Genomic DNA, 26,894 nt, shown 5'->3' on the forward strand with positions numbered 1-26,894 from the left:
TGCAGCGTCTCCAGAGGGTGTCAGGCTGCAAAGCAATCTAGAAGTGTCAGTTCTCACCAGCTGCTGAGGGATGGAAGGGGCCTCTGTGGTGGCTGTGCCAGCAGCTGCTCCACTTATACAAATTTGCTACCTGTGGTGCCCTACCTTTGCCAGCATCCCAGTGTGCTGTGCAAAGGCAATGCAGCTGCAAGGAAACCTGGACTCATTGCAGGATCTTGGTGTTTTATTTGCAGCAAGGGATATTTTTAGACCCTGATCCTGCACTTGCACACATGGTTAAAGGTAAACGTGTGGATGTTTGTAGGATCAAGGCCTTGGCATCTGCACTGCTTCAGTGGCCAGGGCTCTGTTCTGAATATGGGTCTATTCCTGGCTCTGCCACTGCCTTGGCGGGTGAGCTTGCAGCTTGGCAAGTCATAGTGTTAGGCCCAAAAATATGGAGTATAAAACATTGTTTGGCCAGCTTAGCCGAAGTGAGGTTAACAGTAGTTGCTGGGCCATTCCTGTCTCTCTGTGAAACCTGAGGACAAGGTTGCTTGAGCTGCAGAGAACGAGATAAGAGGGGGGGCTGCATTCTTGTACCAGAAGTGCTAGGAACAGTTTGTTTGGACATATGGAAACTTGCAGTCTCCACTCCCTGTTTCTGTTCTTCATCTGTTCTTAACTCCCTCCTTTCTCCTAGTTTCTGGTGCATGACGACAAAGCTGATAAGTTGCTGAGGCATCACGAATTGTTTGTAGTGTCAAAGAAGATAGAAAGCTTCTAATATTCATGCATATCTAACTAATAAAGGGGGGTTGGGTTGTTTTAACTATGACGCGACGGAACTGTCGATATAACCCTACTAGTTGTTAAAACCGTGGCTGGTTCTCTTTGGAGACGGGCTGCTCTCTATTGTTGTGTGCACTCTTCAATAAAGAGTTTGTGTTTGGACCTTGCTGGTGTTGCCTGTCTCTCTGCGGTCAGACAACGAACCGTGCCGTCTGGGTTTGAGTCCCCGACAATAGTCTCTCCCTGTGCCTCAGTTTCCCCATCTGTAACATGTGGATGACAATACTGACCTGCCATTGTAATGTTCATGGGTGGAAAATGCACAAGTATAACTGATTCTTTCTCTGCACTCTGAGCATCTGTGCAATGACTGGGTTAACTAAGTGCAACGGTGTGTAGATGCTCACTTCTGTTTCAGAGCACCTGACCCGCTGATTTCTTACTGAGTTAACCTACGGCCCTGCAGAGCTCTCTTAACCAGAAACAAGACTGGCCGCACCAGGGCGTTGCATTGATTTACCTGCATCAGTTTCTAACCCGATTTAGTACAATGAGTACCATGTTCCCACGCAGGCAAGGCCAGATTAGGACAGTGCCAGCTGAGCAGTGGCAGTTGCTGGAGAATCCCAGCAGGCCCTGCCAGGGGAGCATGCTGAAGGAGACTGCCAGTAGGGGAGCTGGGTAGGTTCCCCCGTATAGGCAAGCGGGGGACCCCCAGCAGTGAGTCAGAAAGGCTGCCTGGAAATGGATCCAGGAATCGGGCATCAGCAGGGGGAATTGCTGAGGGGCGGCAATGGCAGGAAGAGTCAGGGAGGGGGAAACCCAGCTGGAAAAGCCCTTTCCAGCAGGAGTAGTCAGTGACAGCTGCTCAGGATCCAGGAATAAGGCTGTGCCCACTTGCTCTCCATCCGCTCTCCTGGGATTTCCTCTTGGGAGGTCAGGCCTGAGCAGAGGAGGTCAGGAGGGGGAAAATGAAATCAATCTGCCCTTTGCGATCAATGGGGACAGACTTGTCCCTTGGGCCAGGTCCCCCCATCCCCTAAGGCTGCTGCCCCCAATGGGTCTCCATATCCATTGCTAATGGGGCCGGGACCCCTCTGCCAGCCCCCAGGGGAGAAGAAAGAGACGACAACGAGAACAGCTGAATGGTTCATATATTAAAAACTGTCAAATATACAGTATAATTGTCATACAAAATGATCATTTTAGTCCCTGTCTTTCCAAGCAGAGCAGAACGTTAGACACCCTCCTGCCAAGGAGTATCGATGGCACCCAATGGCTGTGGCCGGGAGAGGAAGGATGCCGTCTGACAGCAAGGTCTGGGGTTACCTTCTACTTTAAAGCACATGGGCCGTGCACGAGGACCACAGATCCCCGCCTGCATGGCTCCTTCTGCATCTGAGCAACTTTAAAGACGGAATAGGGTGCGCTGGCACTACCGTCCCATAGGCCACCCCGAGGATGAGGCTTTGCACTCTGCTCTGCTGTATGCCAGTTAGGGGTCACCCTCAGGCTCCCGCTACAGCCCTGGAGATGCTGCTGAGAACTGCTGATGGGGCACAGGACCAGCCATTGCCTCCTGAAGTCCACTCACAGGGGAGAGACAGGGACCAGTCCTCCCTCAAGCTGCCTGCTCTCACCCTAACATGCCCCCCAAGTCCTGTCTGTGAGGGAAGTCTCTCTCCAGCACAGCCCCATGAACCTGGGGCCTATGCTCCAAGCAGTTGTCTTGGGGGGTGGGGGCATCACCCCGTCTCCCATCTTCCAGACACCTGCAACCAGCTCCTTTGCCGCTGCCACATGCCACCGCACCCAATCCCCGCCATGCCCCCTCTGGAGCACCCTGGGCTGCAGATTCGGCAGAGGACCCCTTTGCCAGCAGCTGCATAGGGGCTGCGGGGGGAGAGGCCTTTAGTGCTTGTCCTGCTCTCACTGGGCCTCTTGTCACTCCACGAACTGCTGCCCCTGGGTGTGAACCAAGCGCAGTGCTGGCAGAGCAGCAAAGCAGGTCATGTGGCCACCCCAGCTCCCCTGTGGCCATGGGAGGTTGAGTCCATGGGGTGGGGGCAGAGGGCCCTGGGCTGCAAATGCAGGACAGGTGAGTTCTCCCCTGCTGGAAATTCCTGGTGGTGCTGGGGGGTGGCTGGAATCTTGTCCCCCTCCCCCACCACCACGGAGTCTCCAGCTGCTGCATTCCCAGAGTCCAAGCTTATAGTGGCAGGTGGGCCGTAAAGCTGGGGGATTCAATGCCAAGCAGGGGCTCCCCCCACCCCTCCCCTCTTCAGACAGTGCTCCCTCAAAGGACTGCCCTCTGTCTGCTCTTGCCACTCTCCCTCCTTGCCTCTGTGCAGCTAGGCTGCTTCCACCCCGTTCCAGGGCTGGTGCTTTGGTTACTCCCTGTATAGCCTGACGAGGTGTGCCTCTAGCTGCACTGCCCTGGGGCCCCTCCCTGCTTGCTGGCTCCCTCCTAACACGTCCATGATGGCTGCTGCTCAGCCTAGTCCCTCCCCAGGCTGATCCCCCTGCGTCGCCCTCATACTGCACCCTGGTTGGGTCCCATTGCCCTTTGGCTCTGTCCCATTCTCCTGCAGAGAGGTGCAGTGGCTGCAGGGTTAGCGGCTGGCTCATTGTGAGGGGTCATAAGCATAGAAGCTGCTGGGAGCTTGTCTCCTGCTCCCCCTTCCCCTCTGGACTCCCCACCCCAGCCAAGTGTCAAAGCAAGAAGAGAAAGCAGGTTACATGCTGTCCTGTCCCCTCAGCCTCTCTCCCAAGCCCTCCCTATACCCCCACCAGTTCTCACCAGATCCCGTGGCTCACGCCCAGCCTCTCCTCTAGGGAGGGGCACCATGGGACCCTCTAACTGGTGGTATGGGGGCAGGAAGAGACCACGCTTTGCTCTGCTGAGGGCCAACCAGCCATGGTCCAACAGGAAGATGGAAAGCTTGGAGCATTGAGCCCACGCTGGCTCAGGGAATGATACACACAGGGCAACTGGAGCTATGGGTTACAGTGGAAACCTACCCTCCAGTGTCCAGCCCTAGGCCTGAGACCCCCACAGCGAAGGATCTGACAGTGGCCAGGTTCATGCAGTGAAAGCTCCACAGGCAACAGCTGTTGGAGACTGGGATTTTGTTGACAGACACCCTGAAAGGACTTTTATCATTTCTTTTGTTTTACTTTGAACCTGCTAGGCTGGTTAGAAATTCAAGGACCACAAACCAACCCAGAGAAGGCTTGTGTAGTGGGGTTTTTATACATGCCTGAAACTCAAGTGTTGATGCTGCTTCAATCAATATAGTCATTTTGCTGGCTGCTAGTCAATAATGTGCTATAAGGACTGATGGCCAACTACAGACTGAACGCCATAAAAACACGTACATAGAGGTTGAGCTAGGTGCAGCTTGAGCTGGTAATATATACCACTCGGAGTAGTATGACTCATGCATAGACTGTTCAATATCAGTGCTATGGGAGAATCAGTTTGATTAAATGTGATACATTGACCATCTTAATGCATTTAAGGACTGCTGCCTTGGGGGTTATTTTCCATATATGGACTGGTCTGAGTCAGTGCAGGTAGAAGACTATTGTGGCCAACTAAGCCCTCTGATGCAGATAAAAACCAGCATGTAGACACGTATTGACCTTAACACACACACTGTATATGGTCTACATGGAACTGACAGTCTCTAGGCCAGTGTGAATCAGTGCAAAGGGCTGTCTCTAGAATGGACAAAGAGTGTGTCTGGTGTATCAGCCATAGTGTGACTTGTGCAGCTCTAAACAGACATGCAGGCAAACAGGCTGGTCAACACCCCTCCCCCCCCCACACACACCTTCCCCCCACACACACTCCCTCTTATATCCCCTACACAAGATCTGGATATTCTCTGTACTGTATTGTACACAGCCACCACATGTCAACCATGCACGGATTCCTGTATGTGCACCCTGCACACACTGAGATACACACAGTGACATAGTGACACATCTAGAGAGACCAATGTTTGCTGCAGAGTACTGTTCACACAACAAATACACAGTGTAACAGATCAGTCTCTCACACACACAGAGAGAATCCTGTAATGTAACAGGCTAAGGCTCCCCGCAAACCACCAGCAAATATACTGGCCATCCCCCCATTAATTCCAGTGTTCACTGTCATGTACTGTTTACACACACACAGAGTAATGTATTGTTCACAAGCGCAACACACCCAGAATATACAGTATAACACATCTGACATCCCCCATCCCCCAGAGATTCCTTCACACATTGCAATGCATTGCACACACATTAAAGCATACACCCATCAGTGAGCAGCACAAAAACTCAGCCATCAGTACAAACACACACACACACACACACGCAACCCCTATAGCTTATCTCCTGTTTACGCTGTGACAGATATACTGCTATTAACATGAGTGACTGACCCGGGCTGGGATCCCGCTGTCACAGACGCTGCCCCCAACGCTTTCAAATGGAAGCAAGAAAAAAAAAACCATTGTGAAAAGCAACCCCCAAACAATTAGTAAGATACTGTAATCAATTATAGTGTCCCGTGTCCTGGTCTTGCTCCTCAGGGCCTGCCCTTAGCTCATTCAGGGGAGCGGGCTAAGATGGTTAGACTCAGTGTTGCAGCACTGACCTGAGGATGCAGTGGTGGAAGCTGACCCAGGAGCACCCTAGACAGATGGTGTTGAGGAGCTAGGTGGGAGGAGGGGTGGCCAACTGACCCTTTCCTTACTCACACCCCAGTGAATCTCCATCTGCAAGTGTCAGAGGTTCCTCTTCCCTCCTGTGTAACCAAATCTCCAGAATAGGGGGTGGGAGGCATGGTCTCTAACTTACTATTCCCTGTTGGAGCCTCAAGCCAGTTCTGCTCATTGACGATGCATCATGTCCCGTATCCAGCCAACAGACGTAAAGAAGAAATGAAAATGAAATCACTTGGTTCTTCTCTTGGGTGGGGATGGGGGCAGCAGAGGGGAGGGAGTTGGGGACAGCTGCAGTTCACATGTTACCACTTTAAGAACTCCCGCACGTGGCTCCAGAGTTTGGTGATCCAGAGGTTGACGCCCAGATCAGTCAGGTACTGGATCTCGGGCGTCAACATCTTGCGGCACAGCTTCCGGTGCTTCTTGTTGATCTTTTTCTTCAAATTGTAACCCAGGATGGACTTCTGGCCCAGCGGCTGCCATGGCTGCATGGAGGACTCCTGGATGGCGTTGGCATCCACAGGGTGCCCTCCATCGATGCAGATGCTCTTCATCTTCTCATTCTCCTGGTGCAGCTCGGCCACATCCCTGGCCATTCGCTCCCACCCATAGGCCTCCACCTTGCGCCAGAAGGTGGCATTGAAGTAGCGGTAGAGCTTGGCGTCAATGAGGTTCCAGTAGGTGGCCTTCTCATAGAGCTCACCCGTCATCTTGGAGACAGTGGAGTCCTTGCGGGCGTTGAGCTTGAAGTAGAGGATGTCCTCCAGCTCCCAGCACAGCAGGTCCTTCAGGAGCACTAGGGACTCATCAAAGTACTCCAACAGCATGACCAGATGGAAATGTTGGTCGATCTCCTGGATGTACTGGTCCACCAAGGGGCTGTTGGCATTCATGTTGTTGTCATAGCCCAGGTCAAAGAAGAGCAGGTTCTGGAGGTAGTGAGCGTTGAACCCGTTAGGGTCATAGTAGTGCCATGGATCACGGAGGAATTCTGCCAGCTTGTCCTCGCCTTGCAGCTTCCAGGTGAGGGGGATGATGCGTCCAAAGTAGTGGAAGGAGGACTCGAAGAGGTAGGCGGGGTCCCGCAACACTGTCAGAAAGATGGTATCAGCTGGCAGTAGCTTGCGCACCTCCTGGTACTGGAAGCGCATGTGGTTGCAAATGATATTGAAGCACATGCCAGGCTGGTAGTCCTGGACCTGGCTGCGTTCAAAGTAGGAGGGGTAATAGAAGTCATTGCGGCCATTGGGGAAGGCAAACTTGAGGCGGTGCTTCTCGCCGAAGCGGAAGAGGATGTTTAGAATGGTGCTGCTGGCTGTCTTGTGTGTCTTCATGAACATGATGTCCAGCTTGGGAAGACATCCTTGCCCCGGGGGACTGTGGGTGCTGTTTGCTGCACCTGGCACCCTGGCCTGGGCAGGATAGGAGGAGCAGGAGTAAGGGATAGGAATCCTGAAGGAAAGGAAAGAACAGGCACATCCATGAGGGTTGGATCTCTGCGCTGGCCTTGCTCAGCCACCACGATCATAGAATCATAGAATATCAGGGTTGGAAAGGACCTCAGGAGGTCATCTAGTCCAACCCCCCTGCTCAAAGCAGGACCAATTCCCAACTAAATCATCCCAGGCAGGGCTTTGTCAAGCCGGAAGGAGATTCCACCACCTCCCTAGGTAACCCATTCCAGTGCTTCACCACTCTCCTAGTGAAAAAGTTTTTCCTAATATCCAACCTAAAGCTCCCCCACTGCAACTTGAGACCATTACTTCTTGTTCTGTCATCCGCTACCATTGAGAACAGTCTAGGTCCATCCTCTTTGGAACTCCCTTTCAGGTAGTTGAAAGCAGCTATCATATCCCCCCTCAGACCAGACCAGACCAGCCATGAGGGCCCTGCAGAAAAGAGCCATTCCTTTCCAAGGGAGTTCAGCTTTGGGGAAAGGTGCTGGCTCAAGGGCTCTGGGAACAAGAGTCCTTTCTTGATCCCCTGAATGGGTACAGCACAGACAGCCACATGGCAGGTTCCCAGGCACACACTGCCCGCACTGAGGGACCAGCTGTGGGGTGGAGAGGAAACCAGGCTCTGTATAGTTGTTTTGACAGGGTCTCTTCCTGAAGTACCTGGGCTGGGTCCATGGCCCATTCAGTGCTCAGCCTCTCTGCTATCATTGCCAGCAAGAGGGCCAATGAGTGCAGGGGTGATGTGCACACCTGCCCAGCAGGAACTAGCCTGACATCACTGTAAGTAACCCTGGCCACTGTACATCCATCAGATGAGAGCTGCTTTAGTCTCTATGGGGGGATGCTGAAAAGGAGTTAGGCTCCTAACTTCCATTCCACCGTGCTGTCCTGGGCTTGACTAGAAACAATGGCTGGGGTGAAAGGCTCCGCACTCTATTCCCAACTCCTGAGCCAACCCATCCCCAGGAGCCAACATCCTTCGGTACAAATGTAGTGAACCAAACTCTGCCTTCAATTGCCACCAATCTGAAGTCACAATTTGGCCCCAAGATTTGAAAGCAAGTTTGTCCTTTCAGAGAATTACGGCAGCCTGAGGCCAGCACCTGTCAGGAACAGCAGGGTAAACAGCAAAGTCAGTGAGGATTTCACTGGAGTTACTACAGATTTACACCAGGGTGACACAAACTGGAATCCAGCCCCTTCTCTTCACTCCGCTGCTGAGGTGCTTTTCTGGCTGGATCACTGGACCTTTGACACTTGCAATAACTGAAGCTGTTGGATTTTGTCTCCTCTCCCCTTCACCAGGTTAAATCTGTGTGTGGCAGCAAACACCTGCTCATCAAGTCTGATCTTCCTTATTCTGAATCTATCTATTGACCGATGTAAAGAGTTTTATCCTGCTGCCCATCACTGTAGTATCCGAGCACTTTCCACATAAAATCACTAGCAATAGCAAAGTCCCTGGTGGACTTATTAGTCTCTGAAACTTCTCCTTGGAGTAGTCGTTTTTTAAAGTGGGCAAGCCCCGCTGATCCCTGCTGCCGGGAGGGGTCGGGAGGGACACACAGGGTCAGACTAAACCTCACCCTATCCCCGTATTGCTTAAGAGGTGGGGACCAGGCTGTCTTTCATTGGAGAGGGAATGTTCCTTAGTCTTCAACGCGGCCCCATATTGGCTCTAATGCTGCAATAGTGCAGCCCTTATTGTTCCATCTTTGTGACAGCCCCCTCCATTTACCCCAAGGAGAAGGAGTTTGTCCCTGTGAATCGGCAGGAGCCTGGAGGTTTTCACCGTTCTGCCATTTCTGCACTGCCAATTGTCCTTTCCCTTCCCATTCACGATATAGAGCACGTGGCCCAGAGCGCAGAGAGCTGCCCGGGGAACGGCTTCTAGGATGGCGATAGCTCAGGCTCAGTGTGAGTAGCCCAGGGACTGGGGAGGACATTGTGATTGGAGGCTGTAATGGACGGGGCTATCGCTACACTGGTGTGTGTACAATCTGGTGGCTGTTCCCATGTGCAATGAGACTGAGATTGGTGCATCTCAGCCCAATTCTAACACACGCATCTCCATCACAAATGCCTCCACCATGACTGGCACCCACTGGCCTCTTGTCAGCAGCCTCAAGTTAATTTAGTGAGACAGGAGATTGAACTATCCTTTAGAAGGGACCTGGCCAAGGCAGGACTGTCCATCTACCACTGTCCACCATGCTTAGATAATAATTATACATCAATACCAAGCTCTAATGCAGCACTTTGCATCTGTAGCTCTCAAAGGTATGGAAGTGAGAAAGCACACAGGTGGGTAATGGCTCACAGATCAGAATGGCCCATCACAGGCAGAGGCAGCTGAGCAAGCCTCTCCAGCCAAGGGGGCTCAACTTTGCCATGGGAGCTCTTCCAGCCATTGGCTCTCTTCTGAGAGCTGGGGTGTTGTTTTGTGACATTTATCCTTGTCCAGTAGAACTGGACTGAGCCCCCCAGTTGACTTCACACAGACGACAACTTTCAGGATGACTACACTACAAACCCCACGAGTGGCAGCGAGTCTCAGAGCCCAGGGCAGCCAACTCAGGCTTGTGAGACAAGGTTAACAATAGCTGTGTAGGTGCCAGGGCTCGGACTGGAGCCCAGGCTCTGAAACCCGTCCAGGTGTGTGTGTCTCAGAGCCGGGCTCCAGCCCCAGTGGGAACATCTGCACTGCTATTTTTAACCCTGTGGCGTGAGCCTGAGTCAGTGGATGTGGGCTCTGAGACTCACTGCTGGGGGGTTTTCTTTGCAGTGTCGATGTACCATATCACTCCTTGATTGAATCCACCTGGGCTGGAGCTGACCCAATGTGGCTCCGTACCCCACCTGCCAATCCCCTGAGCCAGCCCATGCCCATCCCTGGAGCCAGCATTTCTGAGCGGCCGGAAAGGAGCTGTTCTAGAGAAAGCCCAGACCCCATGGCAAGGAGGGACTCACTCACTCCATCATGCTGACTTGCAGGGGTGGAATCACGTAGGAGTACAGCAGTAGCATAAAGCTGGTCAGGACAGTTCCCAGAACAAGCCCCTTGCACATGGACCTCCAGTGCTTCTTCTTCTGCAGCATTGTGGTCACCTGCAAATCCCAGAGAGAGGAGCAGTTAGGGAGGCAGACAACCAGAGAGAAGCCTTCAGTAAATCCCTAGAGACAGACAGAGAGAGCGAGAGGATGGCCAAGGTAGAAGGGACAGGAATAGGGTGACCAGATGTCCTGATTTTATAGGGACAGTCCCGATTTTTGGGTCTTTTTCTTATATAGGCTCCTATTACCCCCCACCCCCATCCTGATTTTTCACATTTGCTGTCTGGTCACCCTAGACGGGAAAGGGAGAGGAGATGTGGAGGACACAAACATCCCAGGGAAGAAAAGAATTCTGATTCCTAGATTATTACCCCAGCAGGGGCAACTGTGACCATCTAGTGTGAGCGTCTGCATAACACAGGCCAGAGAACTTCCCTGAATCCATCCTACCTGAACTAGAGCAGAGCTTCTACAAAAACAGCCAATCTTGCTTTAAAAATTGCATGTGATGGAGAATCCACCACAACCCTTGGTGAACTGAGCCAATGGTTAATTACCCTCACTGCCCCTTATTGCTAGTCTGAGCTCTTCTGAAAATCTGGCCCAGTGTTGTTAATGTGTGCGTGGTTAGAAGTTGTGGGTTTATGCTAATGTTTTGGTGCAGCAGCCGGAGCAGTGGAAAGGAGCAACAAAGAAATGAAACAAAGGCATATGCGAAGAAATGGGTACATTCTCTCTTGCCTATGTTATACTACAGATCAGACCAGATAACCACGGTCCCTGCTAGCCTTAAAAATCTATCACTCCATTTTGGGATGGACTGTCTGTACACAGAGATGTTAATTTACTGATCTGTGGCAACTAGGAAACCAACCAGTAGAGTTAGTGCCACTTGACATACCCAGATGATGGGTTCACCAGAAATGCCTAGAGACAGAGAGGGTTAGTGTTATTTCCTATGGCAGGGCAGGCCAACCTGAGCCTGAGAAGGAGCCAGAATTTACCAATGTACATTGCCAAAGAGCCACAGGAATACGTTAGCAGCCCCCCCATCAACACCCCCCCTCCACTCCCAGAGCCTCCCGCCCACCAGCAGCCCCACCGATCAGCACCTCCCCCTCCCTCCCGATCAGCTGTTTCATGGTGTGCAGGAGGCTCTGGGGGGAAGGGGGAGGAGTGAGGGCATGTCAGGCTCCGGGGAGGGGGCGGGAAGGAGTGGAGTGGGGGCTGGGCCTGTGGCAGAGCCACGGGTTGAGAAGTGAGCACTCCCTGGCACATTGGAAAGCTGGCGCCTGTAGCTCCAGCCCTGGAGTCGGTGCCTATACAAGAAGCCGCATGTTAACAGCTGAAGAGCCACATGTGGCTCCGGAGCCACAGGTTGGCCACCCCGTCCTATGGTACTAGCTTGTTCCACAGACATGCTACCAGACTCTGCTCCGTGTATACAAATCTGAGGGCTAGTGTGCAGTGGTTCTCAACCAAGGTTACATGTACCCCTAGGGGTACGCAGAGGTCTTCCAGGGGGTACATCAGCTCATCTAGATATTTGCCTAGTTTTACTTAAAAAGCACTAGCGAAGTCAGTACAAACTAAAATTTCATACAATGACTTGTTTATACTGCTCTATGTACTACACTCTGAAATGTAAGTACAATATTTATATTCCCAATTGATTTATTTTATAATTATATGGTAAAAATAAGAAAGCAAGCAATTTTTCAGTAATAGTGTGCTGTGACACTTTTGTATTTTTAGGTCTGATTTTGTAAGCAAGTAGTTTTTTAAGTGAGGTGAAACTTGGGGGTAGGCAAGACAAATCAGACTTCTGAAAGGGGTACAATAGTCTGGAAGGGTTGAGAGCCACTGAGCTAGTCTACACTACACTTGTACTGATGTAGTGCATTTGGTGAAGATGCACTATGCCGATGGGAGAATGCTCTCCCGTCAGCATAATTACTCCACCTCAACGAGAGGCAGAAGCTGTGTTGGTGGGAGAGCGTCTACCGCCAACTTAGCACTGGTACGGACAGCGCTTAGATCGATGTAACTTGAGTCATTCAGGGGGGTGGCCTTTTCACACCCTTGAGCTACATAAGTTACTTCGACTTAAGTGGTAGTGTAGACAAGCCCTCAGGGACAAAGGAAGAACATCAAACAGGGATAAAGAACATTCCAACCAAGCTGCCAAATTGAGGATGGCTATTGTCATTTTTAAATAGAGCTGGGAGGGAAAGCGTTTTCCTGTCCTGGGAAAAATGTTGAGATTTTAAAAAAATGTCCTCTCCCAAATCAGGATGAAAAGTTACAATTTCGAAATTTTTTGCAAAACCAACAATCTGAGTCAATCCCAATGTTTTGTTTCAATAATTTCAAAGTGTTTCATTTCAATTTTGACCTTTTTATTTTTATCATTTTTACTCTACTTAGCTGACATTTAGAATCAGAACATTGTTCCAAACCGAAAAAGATGAATTTTTCATTCTGACAATTTCAAAACCATTTTTTCAAAAAAATGTTCAAAATAAGACATTTGTCAGAACTGACCTTTTCCCACAAAGGTTTTCAGGTTTGACGAATCAGCATTTTCTGATGAAAAATGGTTCATCCAAAAATTCTCGACCAGCTCTATTTTAAAATTATTTTTCTAACAAAATTCATAAATTCATAGATTCCAAGGGACATTAACTGATCTAAATATTTACCTAGTTTTACAACAGGCTACAGAAAAAGCACTAGCATACAGACAAAATAAGAAAGCAAGCAATTTTTCAGTAATAGTGTGGCTGTGACCCTTCTGTATTTTTATGTCTGATTTTGTAAGCAAATAGTTTGTAAGTGAGGTGAAACTTGGGGGTACACAAGACAAATCAGACTCCTGAAAGGGGGACAGTCATCTGGAAAAGTTGAGAACCACTGCTCCAAATCACATACCACCTCCTAGCATTCTGGGCTCAAAGGAGTCCCCTGAAAAACTCAAGAATGGGATGAAGGAGCAAGCAGTTTTTCAAGCACACATTTAAATTCTTTCCTGTGGGAACCCTCGCATCTTTGGCCTGTTGCCAAAATGTCCTCTGCTGCGAAGGACACATGGCTAATTGATCTCACCATGTCACCTCTCTCATCAGGTCCTGCTTTCTCCTGGCTGCTTGGATGGTGACATCCTTTCCAACCAGCTGCAAACAAACAACAACAAAACAACTGGCAGGGTGTCAGAAACAGCAGCTGCATGCTTCATAAGTGCACATCTCAGCCGCTAGGGGTGATGGGGCCTGCCCGCACTCCTGCAGCGGACCCTGTTCCTCTCTGCTCTTCCTCAGGCTCCCCTGGACTCCCGCATGGCTTGAGTCTGCTTCAGCGACCCCCTAACCTCTAAGAGGCCTCCTGGGAAGTGAGGCTACAGGCCTTCTGTCCCCAGGCTCACTACTCAGTGTCCCCTGGGAACCTGGTGGAGTTAGAGAGCCCTGCATAGACAATGACGGGTTAAAGACCCCCACACTGACTCCTCTCATGGATAAATTCTAAATCACTTTAAAAAAACCTAGAGAAATTTCCAGACAAAACACGGGCGCATTAAGGGTGAGAAATACCAGCAACCTCAACCCCAGAAGACCAGGGTAGCTATTAAAAGTAGCTTAGGCACACAGTGGTGGGATGGTAAAAACAAGCCTGTATGTGCCAAGTGCAGCTGCTTGAGCTACAGAAATGGTGGGACAGTCCTAGATTCCAAGGTCAGAAGGGCCCACCGTGATCATCTGACCTCCTGTCTCACACAGGGCAGAGACCTGCCCCATAAGAGTTTCTAGGGCAGAGCTTTTAGAAAAACATCCAATCCTGATTTAAAAATTGCCAGGGATGGAGAATCACCACACCCCTGGGTAAATTGTTCCCATGGTTAATTACTCTCACTGTTAAATCTTTACACCTTATTTTCAGTCAGAATGTGTCTAGCTTCAACTTCTAGCCGTTGGATCATGTTAGACCTTTGTGTGCTAGACTGAAGAGCCCATTGTTAAATATTTGTTCCCCATGTAGCTACTTATAGGCTGTGATCAAGGCACTGCTGAAGCTTCTCTCTCTGTTAAGCGAAGTAGATTGATCTCTAATGAAATAGCTGGAGAAAGACGATTGAGTGAGCAGCTTCCAGCCCAGCTGTCGGTCAGAGCACAGCCTTCTGTACATTAACCATGATGGTCTGTCAGGAACAAATTCACACCAGGGGTTCCCAGGGGGGTGGATTAGGGCATGATCTAGGGATCCAGTCCTTGGGTGGGACGGAAGCTCATGGATCCACAAAGTCTGGCTTCCAGGCTCCGTGGGATAAGGGCCAACGGCCAGAGAGTTCTGGGTGTGCCCTAGTGAGTCAGGAGTAGGATGTAGCCTAGCAGGGAGGCTGGAGTGGCAAGAGCACTAGTTTGTTGTGGGGGGGCTGTTGGCTGGACTGGAACCAGACCCCTTTTGTCTCAATTTACATACTGGGTGTTGAACAGATCTTCAGACAGTGACCGTGAGCGAGGGCCCAGCTGAGTGTTTGGGTGAGTATGGATTCCAGGTGAAAGGTGACACCATGCGTCTGATGAAGTGGGTATTCACCCATGAAAGCTTATGCTCCAATATGTCTGTAAGGTGCCACAGGACTCTTTGTCGCTTTTTACAGATCCAGACTAACACGGCTACCCCTCTGATACTTGACACCATGCAGGTGAAAGGTGGCTGTGTTTGTTAGACCTCAGGTCTGGTTTAGACTATAGGCGGAAAGTACACAATAATTAAGACCTGGATTGCTCCCTCAGCCACAGCAAAGGTCAGTTCCCCTGTGTGAGATGGCAGGCCCACCAGCTTCAAAGGACAGCACTGTGGGCCAGCAGGTGGGATCTAGACGCAGTCATGTTTTCTTCTGGCTGGGGTACAGAACATTAAGCCGTCATCTTTATATTAACCAGTGGTTTTCCCTCTGGGGCACTTGGCCGCCTGCTCTACTCCTGCTTTCCTCTCACAGAAGCTGTTATTTCACCACTATGGCTCGTTATCCCTAGGAGTCCCTGCAGAGCGTTTAAAGGCTGTTCACAGCCTGCAAAGACGGACTGTCCCTTGGAGGGGGGAGCAGCTCAAGCTGGGGGAAGCCAAGGACTGGAAGGGCCACCAAGTACTGCTGATACTCACAGGGGCCAAGCTCTCTCCTGGGGGCAGAGGTAGAAACTGACTCGCCACCAGGTGGCACTGGGCTGTTTCTTATGCCCGCAACAGTAGCAGCCCCGTGGGTGGTGGAAACAAAGGCTGAGCATCCCATGACATTCCTACAAGAGCTGGACAAAAGCAGCTCAGGTCATAGGCTTCACGTCTCACTGCACAGCACAGCTCCAGGTGGAGCACCTCCTCCTAGTTCGCCACCAGCTTCACTTCCAGCCACACACTGGACACGCTGCATGGGGCCTCCTGCCCAAGCACTGCTTAGCTTAGGGCATCAGCCGAGGGGCAACAGGGACGGCAAAGGCAGCAACTTGAGGTCAAAAAGCAAAAGTAATCTGCACCCAGCTCCAGTGACTCTAGGCAAGAGCATGGGCACTGCTAGCATGGGCTTCCATGCTGTGCCCGTTGAGTCCAGGGAAGCTGCTGTAACCATTTGACCTTCTGTGTCTCCAGACAGCCCCCTCCTCACCCTACACTCACACCAATCAGCTCAGTGTACGTGGCAGACAGCAGCAGCCAATCTGAGCCCAGAGGGACCAGCATTGCCACACAGATGGCAAGTGTGTAACGGGATGTGCGTCACTGGGTCACGCGGGTCCCAGGCCTTCTGACTTTACCCTCCTGTCCAGCTCCCTCTCTCTTTAGACTGTAAGCTCGTCAGGGCAAGGACCGTGGCTTTCTTTAGGTGTGTGCAGACCTAGCGTGCTTGGGGACCTGCATCCATCATTCAGACTAATTTCCAGGGGCCTGGAGCCACTTGTGTGCACACAGGCACACACACGAAAGCCAAACCATCCAAGCAGGGGCACAGGTGCCCAGAAATACACATAACCTAGTCTCAGGGCTTGTCTACGCTTACATTTTATAGCGCTCTAACTTGCTGGCTCAGGGGGGTGAAAAATCATGCAGCAAGTTTGAGCACTTTAAAGCACTAGTGTGGACAGGCGCCGAGCGCTTGGAGCTATTCCCCTCATGGAGGTGGATGACCACACTGCCACCGGAGCACTTTGAAGTTTCTAGTGTAGACGTAGCCTAAGTCTACACACCTGGTAGCAGAAGGACACACAGTCAGATTCACTCCCACAGGGGGCAGCAGTGCACAGACATGCACCTGCCAGGACAGCCTTATAGATATTCATGAGGCAGTGAACTTTTCACCTGCTCTCCAAGGAAAGGGCTCTCCCCTTCTTGAGCCCTGCAGCCCAGCCTCCCCAGGGACAGTCTCCTGCTGCTCTCTAGTTCCATAGTTCATAGGCACACAGGATGCACCTGATCCTGGATCCAGAGGAAAACCACTCATTCTTACTACCCCACCCCACCCTATGCACAGGGTGCACACAACCTTTCCTGGGAAGCACAGCCCCTCCTGCCTGACCCCCTCAGCTTGTCTAGGAAGCCCCAAGCCAGCCAGCAGGGACAAGAGGGAAGTTAAAAGGGTACAGCACCTGCAAACCATCAGCCGTAACCTGCAAGGGATGAGTTCTCTGGAAGTCCCAAGGAGCAGAGGAGACGGGCAGGTTCAAGGTCTGACACTGACTGAGGCTGGAGCTGCCTGGTAGCGTGTGAGTGACTGCATTGCAGCAATGCTGTCCTCTGTATCAGGACAAGGAGACATGCTACCTGGGGACGGGACAGCTGCTTGCAGCAATGCTGGGCTCCAGGCAAGGCCACAAAGATTTTGGGCGGCCCAGGGCAAAAATCTGAAACTGAGGCCTCTTCATACTTCCAAAAACATTATCATGTGTAGACCAAAGGGGAGGAGAGAGCCCAAGCCTGTTGTAGTAGTAGGATTTTATGTTTGTATTTTGTATAATTCTATAGCTGAGCTGATTTCACGGCAGTAACAGACTTTTATGGGTCACCACTTTGTTGTAGGCTTAGCATTTTAAAATAAGTAAAAGAAGGCCATGATTGGTTTTCTTCTGCATTGCAATTTGATGTTCCTGTTCAAAATGTTCTGTGTACATTAATTCTGTTTTGTGTGTGAATGAGGAATGGGTGTTAAGAGATAAGTATGAAGGCCATCACTAAACCAGATGTTCTAGGGAGGAACCGGAGACAAACGCAAGGGTGCCAGGAGGCTGCAACACACCCCTATTGACATGTCAGAGGAGGGCAGATTGATGACTCTAAAGATGAGACAGGCACCTATCAATGGGGACAAGATAGCTGTGATCAAAACCAGCACGGGATAACTCCCTGAAAGACTTAATGAAAGAACAAGATAAAGGATGAGAAAAACAATTTAAGAAAACAAGCACTCATCAAACAACAATTGATTACAGCATGATGGTGCAAGACTCATTGGTCCCAATGAAGGAAAATCACTATGTAAACAGGGTGCCTTGCCATGAAACTTCGGGTTCGTCCTGCCAAGACTTCCCTGGAGCATTCTGTTGCGACCGACAGAACCCGGTTCCTATCTACCCGTGATCCTGGCTACTAGATTGATCCAGACTCTGGACTAGTAACTATAACATTGACTGGCAGGACTGTCTGTGTGTGTGTGTGCATGTTATTGAATGAATATGCTAATTGTTATATCTTCAATAAATGTGGTGTATTGCCTTTTTCCCTGGAAAAGGTCCTGTGTGCTTCTTATAAGCATAACACTGTGGGGTCTCTGCCCTCCCTGTCACTCTGTCACCTTGAAAAGTATTAGACAGGAGAGGTGTACATTCTTAACAGTGAGAACAATTTACCCAGAGTCCTATCTATCCAGGGCCGGTGCAAGGAAGTTTCATGCCCTAGGCGAAACTTCCACCTTGCGACCCCCCGAGCCCTGCGGCAGCTCCCCGCCCCCACTCTGCCCTGAGGCACCCCCTGCGCAGCAGCTCCCCCCCGCCCTGAGGTGCCCCCCCATGACAGCTCCCCCCCCGGGGAGCCGTGCGGCAGCTCCCCACCCCAGCTCACCTCTGCTCCGCCTCCTCCCCGAGCATGCCGCCCCTGCTCTAATTCTCCTCCCCTCCCAGGCTTGTGGCGCCAGACAGCTGATTGGCGCCGCAAGCCTGGGAGGTGGGAGAAGTGGAGCAGTGACGGCGTGCTCGGGGAGGGGGCGTAGCAGAGGTGAGTGGGGTGGGGAGCCCTGTGGCAGCTCCCCCCCCGCCCTGAGGCACCCCCACAGCAGCACCCCACCCCCTTGGCCCAGAGAGCCGTGTGGCACCTTCCCACCCCAGCTCACCTCTGCTCCGCCTCCTCCCCGAGCACGCCCTCCCCGCTCTAATTCTCCTCCCAGGCTTGCAGCGCCAAACAGCTGATTGGCACTGCAAGCCTGGGAGGTGGGATAAGTGGAGCAGCGACCGCGCGCTCGGGGAGGAATGCTGTAAAAAAAAATTGGGGGCACTGCTTTTTGGTGCCCCCAAATCTTAGCACCCTAGGCAACTGCCTAGTTTGCCTTAATGGTAGCACTGGTCTGTATCTATCTATCTCATAGAACTGGAAGGGACCCTGGAAGGTCATCAAGTCCAGCCCCCTGCCTTCACTAGCAGGACCAAGTACTGATTTTTGCCCCAGATCCTACATGGCCCCCTCAAGGATTGAACTCACAACCCTGGGTTTAGCAGGCCAATGCTCAAACCACTGAGCTATCCCTTCCCCCCAAAAAGAAAAAATGAATCACAGAATTGGAAGGGACCTCAGGAGTAGGGTTACCATTCGTCCGGATTTACCCGGACATGTCCTCCTTTTGTGTGCTAAAAATAGCGTCCGGGGGGAATTTGTAAAGCACTCACAATGTCCGGGATTTCCCCCTCCCCCGGCAGAGCGAGCGGCTGGGAGGGCTGCAGGAAAGTCCCGGGCTGGACTCTGGAGCAGCTTCCTCCTCCCACCCCCCCCCCCTGCATTCTGAGCCGGCCGGCAGCTCCTCCTCCTGCAGCCCGCTCCGGCAGCCCTGTGCAGGGCCAGGGACCGGGTTTTGTGTTGTGCAGGGGAGCTCAGCCATGTGTCCGGCTGGCACAGAGCCCAACACCCTGTTCTGAGCAGCAGGGTAAGGGGGGGCAGGAGAAGGGACAGGGAGGTTCTGGAGGGGGCAGTCAAGAAACCGGGGGGGGGCTTTTGGAGGGGAGTGGAGAAAGTTTTGGGCAGTCAGGGTACAGGTAGGGGGTAGGGTCCTGGGGGGCAGTGGGGGGGGGTCTTAGGAGGGGGCAGTTAGGGGACAAGGAACAGGGAGTCTTAGGTAGGGGGTGGGGTTCTGGAGGGCAGTTAGGAGCAGGGGTCCCAGGAGGGGGCAGTCAGGGGACAAGGAGCGGGGGGTAGGGGGCTGGGAGTTCTGGGGGGGAGCTGTCAGGGGGCAGGAGTGGGGAGAGGGATCGGAGCAGTCAGGGGACAGGGAGCAGAGGGGTTTAGATGGGTTGGGAGTTCTGGGGGGGAGCTGTCAGGGGGCAGGAGTGGGGAGAGGGATCGGAGCAGTCAGGGGACAGGGAGCAGAGGGGTTTAGATGGGTTGGGAGTTCTGGGGGGGGCTGTCAGGGGGTGGGGAGTGGTTGGATGGGGCGTGGGAGTCCCAGGGGTCTGTCTGGGGGTGGGGGTGTGGATAAGGGTTGGGGCAGTCAGGGGACAAGAGGCAAGGAGGCTTAGATAGGGAGTGGAGTCCTGGGGGGCAGTTAGGGGCAGGGGTCCCAGGAGGGGGCAGTCAGGGGACAAGGAACGGGGGGAGGGTTGGGGGTTCTGGGGGGGCGGGAAGTGGGAGGGGCAGGGGCGGGGCTAGGGCGGGGCTCCTCCCGTCCTCTTTTTTGCTTGTTGAAATATGGTAACCCTACTCAGGAGGTCATCTAGTCCAACCCCCTGCTCAAAGCAGGACCAATCCCCAGACAGATTTTTGCCCCAGATCCCTAAAGGGCCCCCTCAAGGATTGAACTCACAACCATGAATTTAGCAGACCAATGCTCAAACCACTGAGTTATCCCTCCCCCCATGCTAGAGTCTCCATCACTCCCCATTTTTAAATCAGGATTGGAAGTTTTTTCAAACGCTCTGCTCTAGGAATTATTTGGGGGTTGGTCTCTGGCCTGTACGATACAGGAGGTCAGACTAGATGATCACAGTGGTCCCTTCTGGCCTTGGAATCTGTAATTTCCTCCATCTGTGTGAACTTCCCCCCAACAGTGCCCTCTCTGTATCAGTGGGGATTCCTCTCTTGTCCGTTCTCTCTCTTGAGGAAGGGGAGTGGGCTAAGCTCTCAGTGCTGAGTGGTTGCCTCTGAGATTCCCATCTCACTGAATAATGAATAGAACCTGTAAATGGATCCCAAGGTTGAGGGCAGCAGCCGGTAACAGGATTCCCTTATCCCTGACACCTAACACTGCAGCCTAGTGTCTCGGGCAGAGCTAGCTGCTTCCCTTCCACTAAGACTGGCCCACAGGAAGAGTTCTGGATCTGAAGCTGCGTGAGGGCAGGAGGGTGCCAGCCTTTTGGCTATTGGCATCGTCTAGTGATAGGCAGACCTCCCGGGGGCAGTGGGGGGATGCTCTCACAAACTGCCTCTCTGCTGCTGTCCTTTCTACCCTTCACCGGTGTATCCCTGGCAGCCTTCGTACCTGAGCACAAGGATCAGAAAGCTGATCCCCTTCCCACCAGCCTGGCAGCAGCAGCTATCATCTTTCTAATGCCTCACTTCCTCCGAGTCATTCAAGAGGGACGTGGCACCTCAGCTCCCAGCACAACTTCTCTTCCTCTGGCCCAGTGGCCATGACCCCAGGCCTGACGCAGGAAAGATAGTCTCCTCCTGGGCTTATGACAAAGAGCCACCCCATCCGCAACCAGAGGCATCATCATCAAACACCAGTCTTTGTTTCCAACCCTGACACCTCCAGGTTAGGAGGGGATCTATCTAGGCACTGACTGAAACGGCTGATACCACTGGGATGGCAGAACCAGGAATACCCGGGAGGTTTTGTGGGAATGTATCATCCTTACGCCAACCTAATGGAAAGTTCCATGAGGAGGTAAGGGTCACGATGGGACACTTGCCAGGCAACAGCCCATGGCCTTATGTAAGGCCCCCTGGTGGTCTAGGATTATATAAGATGATCATGGCCTTATGTAAGGCCCCCTGGTGGTCTAGGATTATATAAGATGATCATGGCCTTATGTAAGGCCCCCTGGTGGTCTAGGATTATATAAGATGAGGTAAACAAATCATGGCCTTATGTAAAGAACGGTTGAACCAATCGGTGTGGGGCTATACATGTGATAAACACATGATTCTCCTTCTTGTCCAATCCGTAGATGTGTGATTATAGCCTAATTGTGTTATGTAATGTTGAGAAAAACTATAAAAGAAAGCTTGCAATAAACAGAATTCGGATTCAGCTTGCAACCACATTGGTCGTGTGCTTTATGCGCTCCGCATGGAACCCCACAAGGTTTAAGTTGGACAATAGGAAAAATTTCCTGTCAAGGTGATTAAGCACTGGAATAAATTGCCCAGGGAGGTTGTGGAATCTCCACCATTGGAGGTTTTTAAGAGCAGGCCCCACCCCTGCCCCACCTCTTCCCACCCCCCGCTGACTCCATCCCCCCTTCCTCCATCGTTTGCTCTCCTCCAGCAATCACTTTCACCAGGCTGGGGCAGGGGGTTGGCGTGCAGGGTGTGTGTGGGATGCAGGCTCTGGGAGGGAGTTTGGGTGCAGGAGGGGGTTCGAGGTGTGGACTCTGGGAGGGAGTTTGGGTGCAGGGTGTGGGCTCTGGACTGGGGCAGGGAGTTGGGGTGAGGGAGGAGGTGCAAGTTCCGTCCAGGCGGCGCTTACTTCGGGTGGCTCCTGAAAGCGACTGGCACACCTCTCTGGTAGCGGCTCCTAGGTGGGAGGTTCAGGGGGTCTCCGTGTGCTGCCCCTGTCCACAGGCACCGCCCCTGCAGCTCCCATTGGCCACAGTTCCCAGCCAATGGGAGCTACAGAGTTGGCACTCGGGGCGGGGACAGCACATGGGGACCCCCTGGTGGCCTTGAAACATGCAGATGCAACATCACATTGCTGCATAAATGTAACGGGGTCAGGCTATCGTTTGTCCCATTACGCAAGCAGCCCCCTAAGCCCTACTGAAATGCATCTAATGTCTCTTGACTCCAACCTCTATAGTCCCCCAAGGTGATTTTATCAAATGGCCAGCAGACACATCTGTCAGAGAAGAGACTGGGGTTTAATAGGTTCTCTTTGGGGGACATTTTGTAGCTATTCTCAAGAGTGGCAGTAATAGTAAGATAATGGCCAATGGTCTCATAGCAGCTTCTAGCCCAAAGGAGACCAAAAAAGGAATCACTTCACCCCGCACTGCCAGGCAGCCATCTCTGGGGTGGAACATGGCAGCTCTTTAACAGAATCCTAAAACATTAAACAACAATTTAGGATATTAAGTCCTGCATCCAACTGAAAATGCACGGGGAAATGTGAAGAATAGGAGATTATCAATGACACCATAACCAGAAATGGGCCAGCACCAGAGCTACTACCCTGATACGTGTGAAAAGTGAGTTGGAATCTTTCACACCCACTAATAGTCAAGATTTTGGTTTTACAGCTCATCCCAAAGACAGCAGCCCCTCCAGCAGCACACTCACACCTAGCGCCATCCAGTGGTGAGTGCAGGAATTCCTTATACACTCTAGTTTGCAAAGGGCTTTGGTATGAAAGTGCCGTAGAAATGCAAGGCATTATTATTCCCGTCTAATCTGGAAACAGAGAGATTTTCTCTGACAAAACCAGCTGGCTCAAGCATCTGTTCTACCCCACAAAGTGCCCAGCATGTAAAAATGAGCCGCATAGTGGGAGCGTTTGTAAACGTGTCTCCCTTGCCATGCAGAAGCTGCTGAGGTGGGGAGAAGGGCCCATATTCTCCAATGTGCCTAGTTCCCATTGAAATGCACCTAAATCCCTTTGAGCATATGGGCGAAGGTACTTCACACAGGCAACCAGGGTTCTCTGGCTGCTGAAGTAGGACTCAGATTAGCAGCCGTGTTAGTCTGTATCAGCAAAAAGAACAGGAGTACTTGTGGCACCTTAGAGACTAAAACATTTATTTGAGCATAAGCTTTCCTGTTCTTTTTGAAGTAGGAATAAATCTCTTTTTACACAATAGAAACAAAATACCGTTACTAGCAGTAAAAGGCTGCCTATGTGTAGGGCCCTACAAATTCACAGCTGTGAAAAATGCATCACGGACCATGAAAATCTGGTCTCTGCCGTGAAATCTGGTCTTTTGTTTACTTTCACCCTATATTATACAGATTTCATGAGGGAGACCAGTGTTTCTCAAACTGGGGGTCCTGACCCAAAAAGAGGTTGGGGGGGGTCGCAAGGTTATTGTAGGGTGATTGTGGGATTGCCATCCTTACTTCTGTGCTGCCTTCAGAGCTGGGCAGTCGGAGAGCGGCGGCTGCTGTCCAGGCGCCTGGCTCTGAAGGCAGTGCCACTGCCAGCAGCAGCGCAGAAGTAAGTGTGGCAATGCCATACCATGCCACCCTTACTTCTGCCCTGCTGCCTTCAAAGCTGGGTGGCTGGAGAATGGCAGCTGTTGACTGAGGGCCCAGCTCTGAAGGCAGCAGTGCAGAAGTAAGGGTGACAATACCACACCATGCCATCCTTACTTCTACAAAGCTGCTGGTGGTAGTGCTGCCTTAAGAGCTGGGCTCCTGGACAGCAGCCGCCGCTCTCCAGCCGCCTAGCTCTGAAGGCAGCGGAGAAGTAAGGGTGGCAATACCGCGAACCCCCTACAATAACTTTGCACTCCCTTCCCACAACCCTCTTTTGGGTCAGGACCCCCAGTTACAATACTGTGAAATCTCAGATTTAAATATCTGAAATCATGAAATTTATGATTTTTAAAAAGCTGGGACCATGAAATTGACCAAAATGGACCATGAATTTGGTAGGGCGCTACCTATGTGTAGGGAACCTGCTGTGCAAAGGTCCTGTCAGTCAAGCCATTCTCACTGTGGCCTTGTCTACACACAAAGTTGTACTGGTTTAACTGAATTGCTTTTAAATCAACTTAAGTTAGTGTAGTGCAAAGACCCACGTGCACTCTTGAATTGGTTTAAAAGTGTTTTTTGTCAATTCAATTTAAACCAGTTAGAAGCCAAATTAAACTAAATTTATGTAAGCCACATTTAAATCAATTTAGGTGTGTCCACACAGGGTTTTTCACTGATTTAACTAAACTGATTTAAAAGCACATTATAGTGAAATTGGCACAAGTCTGTGTGCAGACCGGGCATAGACCATTGTCACTCCTGGTCAATAGCTTTCAGATGAGTTCATAAAGGGGTTGTGACATCAGCAAACTGGCTTCATTGAAAACTCACTCCTTCCCACTTTCTTTACCAAGGGTACAGCAAAGCCATGACTTCAAGCATAGCACTAGAGGTGCACGTATCTGGGCCAAGCTCCTTCCCTCTGCAATTAATTACACCTGTGATTATTGACAGGGAAACAATTATAAGGAGGCATCTCTTCCCTGAGAAGGGACTACAAAAATGGTACAATGGATTTCATGTTTCTTGTGCCTCCAGAACAAATGTGCTCAGTTTTTGACAGCTAGCCCTGGGATCAGAGAGCTTGTTCCTTCCCATGCATCATCGCTGGTCATTAAAATTCTGCAGACCACATTACAGCTTCAGTGACACTATTGTGTTCTGGGATCAGATAACTGGCCTTGTCATTGAAACTCAGTTGAGAGTTCTGTTGATGACAAATGCTACATGAGAGGTAGATATTTATGATTAATATTTTATTAATCATCATTATTATTATTGATGATAATTATGCACAAGCCAGAATACAATCTGGCTCACTCTCCCAGAGCTGTGTGACTTTCCAGGAGTTAAGAGCATCAAACGTTATTGGGGTTTTTGTTTGGTCACTAAGGTCAGGAAAAGTGAGTCGGACACAAACAGGTAGCAGGTCTGCTGAGCATGGAGAGGGTCATTGCTGCAGACACATTCAAAGCAGGATCTCACTTTAAGCATCTAACTCACTTTTCCTTGCCCATTCGGTTTGTTTACTTTTTGCCTTTTACTCAGCAGGGCTAGTGAAACAGGCTGGTCAGTTTCCTGTTCTGTTTCTTGTCAATTTCACTTCCTGGTTCCCATGCACTGGCCCAAGGCTGGGCTGAGGACACTGCAGGATGTTGGCTAAACCCAAGCTAGAGAGATATCAATGAAATGTGAAAAGAAACACACGAAAGCCTATTAGCTGGAGTCCAGCTCTGTAAATCCTGAGACACGGGCAGTGAACCAAGTAACTGCCTCCTCCAGCCAGTGACTGGCTCTGCAGGAAAAGTCTCTAATCCCCAATCCATTGTCATTGGAGTGGAGGGGGCATTTTCCCCTCTCCCAGGGATGCTAGAGAGGACTTTCTCCTCCACCCAGGCCTGGCCTCAGCTGGGATGTTTATAAGCAAATATGCCTGGGATCGCTTTCTTAGCCCAGCCTCAGTATTGACTTTGCCTTAGGTTAGTGGATTAATAATTAATGCACCCTGCATGCAGGCTGCAAGGAGCAGCTCCTGTTAGTTGTGGCTCCCCATTAGCAGGGGGAGCAGGGGGCATGGTCACTGCCAGGCTTTCCACGTGTATGCCACCTTCCTAACGAGAGTAACACAGCTGTGCCCTCGCAGAGAACATGGCCCCAACTGCCCCTCCCAGACAGCATGTCCCCCGCAGCTATCCCCACTTTCCTGTAAATAGCAGGTTTCCCACAATTACCCCCACCCCTGCAGCCCTCCCTGCCCCGAAAGCCTGCCCCCAATGGCACTCCTCCTGCAGAGCAGGCATCCCAGAGGAAAAGGAGGGCTCTTACTCTTCCCCATACATCTCCCTCTCCCAAGCCCATGCTCCCTGATGTACCCGCAAACACTCTCAGTGACAGCCAGACTCTTTACAAACACACTGTCCTGGCACACACAGACTCTGCTACCCCACTGCACACAACAACCCAGCACTCTAACTGTACACTCTCTCTTCCCCACTACAGACAAACAATATCACCCCCTCACCCCCTTCCATTCTTCCACCACACACAATCCCCTATGCACAGCCTCTCTCTCTCACACACACCCAACACACAACCCCCCACATGCTCTCTCACACACACACTCCCCCTGCATGCTCTCTTTCTCTCTCTCACACACACACTCCCCATTGCAGTAGATACATGGTAAAAAAAACCCTGTGAACCTCACCTTTGCCTTGGCTTAAGCGCCTCTCTGCAAACTTCCCTTTTCTTCCAGGGCTCAGTGGAACCAGACTGCATGCAAAGGGCACTGGGATGTTGCTTCGACATGGAATCTCCTGGGCAGCTATCCCAGTGCCAGCTCTTACAAGACAGCTCGCCCCTCCCTAGAAGTTGTGGCCACCTTCCCTATGCCATCTCCATGGTGCCAGGGCCATGCCATCAGCTTGGAACTCTGGAGCCTCAGGGCAAACAGTTTCTTCCCAGTGGTGCCTACTATCTCCAGGATCTCAGTCTCTCCTCCCAGGAGTGGAGCTGGGGCTGGACCCTCCCACCATCTCCTGGAGGGAGAATGTCCGGAGAGTGAGCTCTCACCACCACCCTAGCTGGCTCTCTGGCTCGTCTCTCCTCCCACTTCAAGCAGCACAGAGAGCTCATTCACAACCCTCCCTTCCAGGGCTGAGAACAACAGAACCGTTTGTATCCATCTGCAGCATTGACATCAACAAAGACATTGTCACTGGAGACCATGCACTCCTTC

General features: G+C 51.4%; 2 protein-coding genes across 3 annotated transcripts in view; one reads left to right on the forward strand and one right to left on the reverse strand.

Annotated features, from left to right (window-relative positions):
• MTFP1 (mitochondrial fission process 1) overlaps positions 1 to 938 on the forward strand; it is a 43,620-nt gene extending 42,682 nt beyond the window's left edge. The window contains exon 4 of the mRNA XM_034790930.1: positions 683 to 938. Coding sequence (XP_034646821.1) covers positions 683 to 719 — 37 coding nt within the window. The 3' untranslated portion in view covers positions 720 to 938. The remainder of the gene's footprint in view (positions 1 to 682) is intronic.
• Positions 939 to 1,907: 969 nt separating this feature from the next.
• Positions 1,908 to 26,876, reverse strand: GAL3ST1 (galactose-3-O-sulfotransferase 1). Of its 2 annotated transcripts, XM_034791276.1 has the most exons (4): positions 26,364 to 26,876; positions 13,109 to 13,176; positions 9,924 to 10,057; positions 1,908 to 6,944 (listed from the first exon to the last, which is right to left on the reverse strand). In XM_034791276.1, the coding sequence occupies exons 2-4, from the start codon at positions 13,109 to 13,111 to the stop codon at positions 5,795 to 5,797; spliced, it is 1,287 nt and encodes a 428-aa protein (XP_034647167.1). In that variant the 5' UTR covers positions 13,112 to 13,176; positions 26,364 to 26,876; the 3' UTR covers positions 1,908 to 5,794. The 2 variants fall into 2 exon arrangements, with proteins under 2 accessions (XP_034647167.1, XP_034647168.1); XM_034791277.1 differs by lacking the exon at positions 13,109 to 13,176 and having other exon boundaries at positions 26,364 to 26,869.
• Between the last annotated feature and the right edge of the window lie 18 nt (positions 26,877 to 26,894).

The sequence above is a fragment of the Trachemys scripta genome, chromosome 15 (assembly GCF_013100865.1).
Source record: "Trachemys scripta elegans isolate TJP31775 chromosome 15, CAS_Tse_1.0, whole genome shotgun sequence".
NCBI classification, from domain to species: Eukaryota; Metazoa; Chordata; order Testudines; family Emydidae; genus Trachemys; species Trachemys scripta.

Coding starts and splice junctions, on each gene's coding strand:
- GAL3ST1 (XM_034791276.1), bottom strand. Junction 6,945..9,923: donor CTGCAAGTCAGCATGATGGA/GTGAGTGAGTCC, acceptor CCTTTCCTTCAG/GATTCCTATCCCTTACTCCT.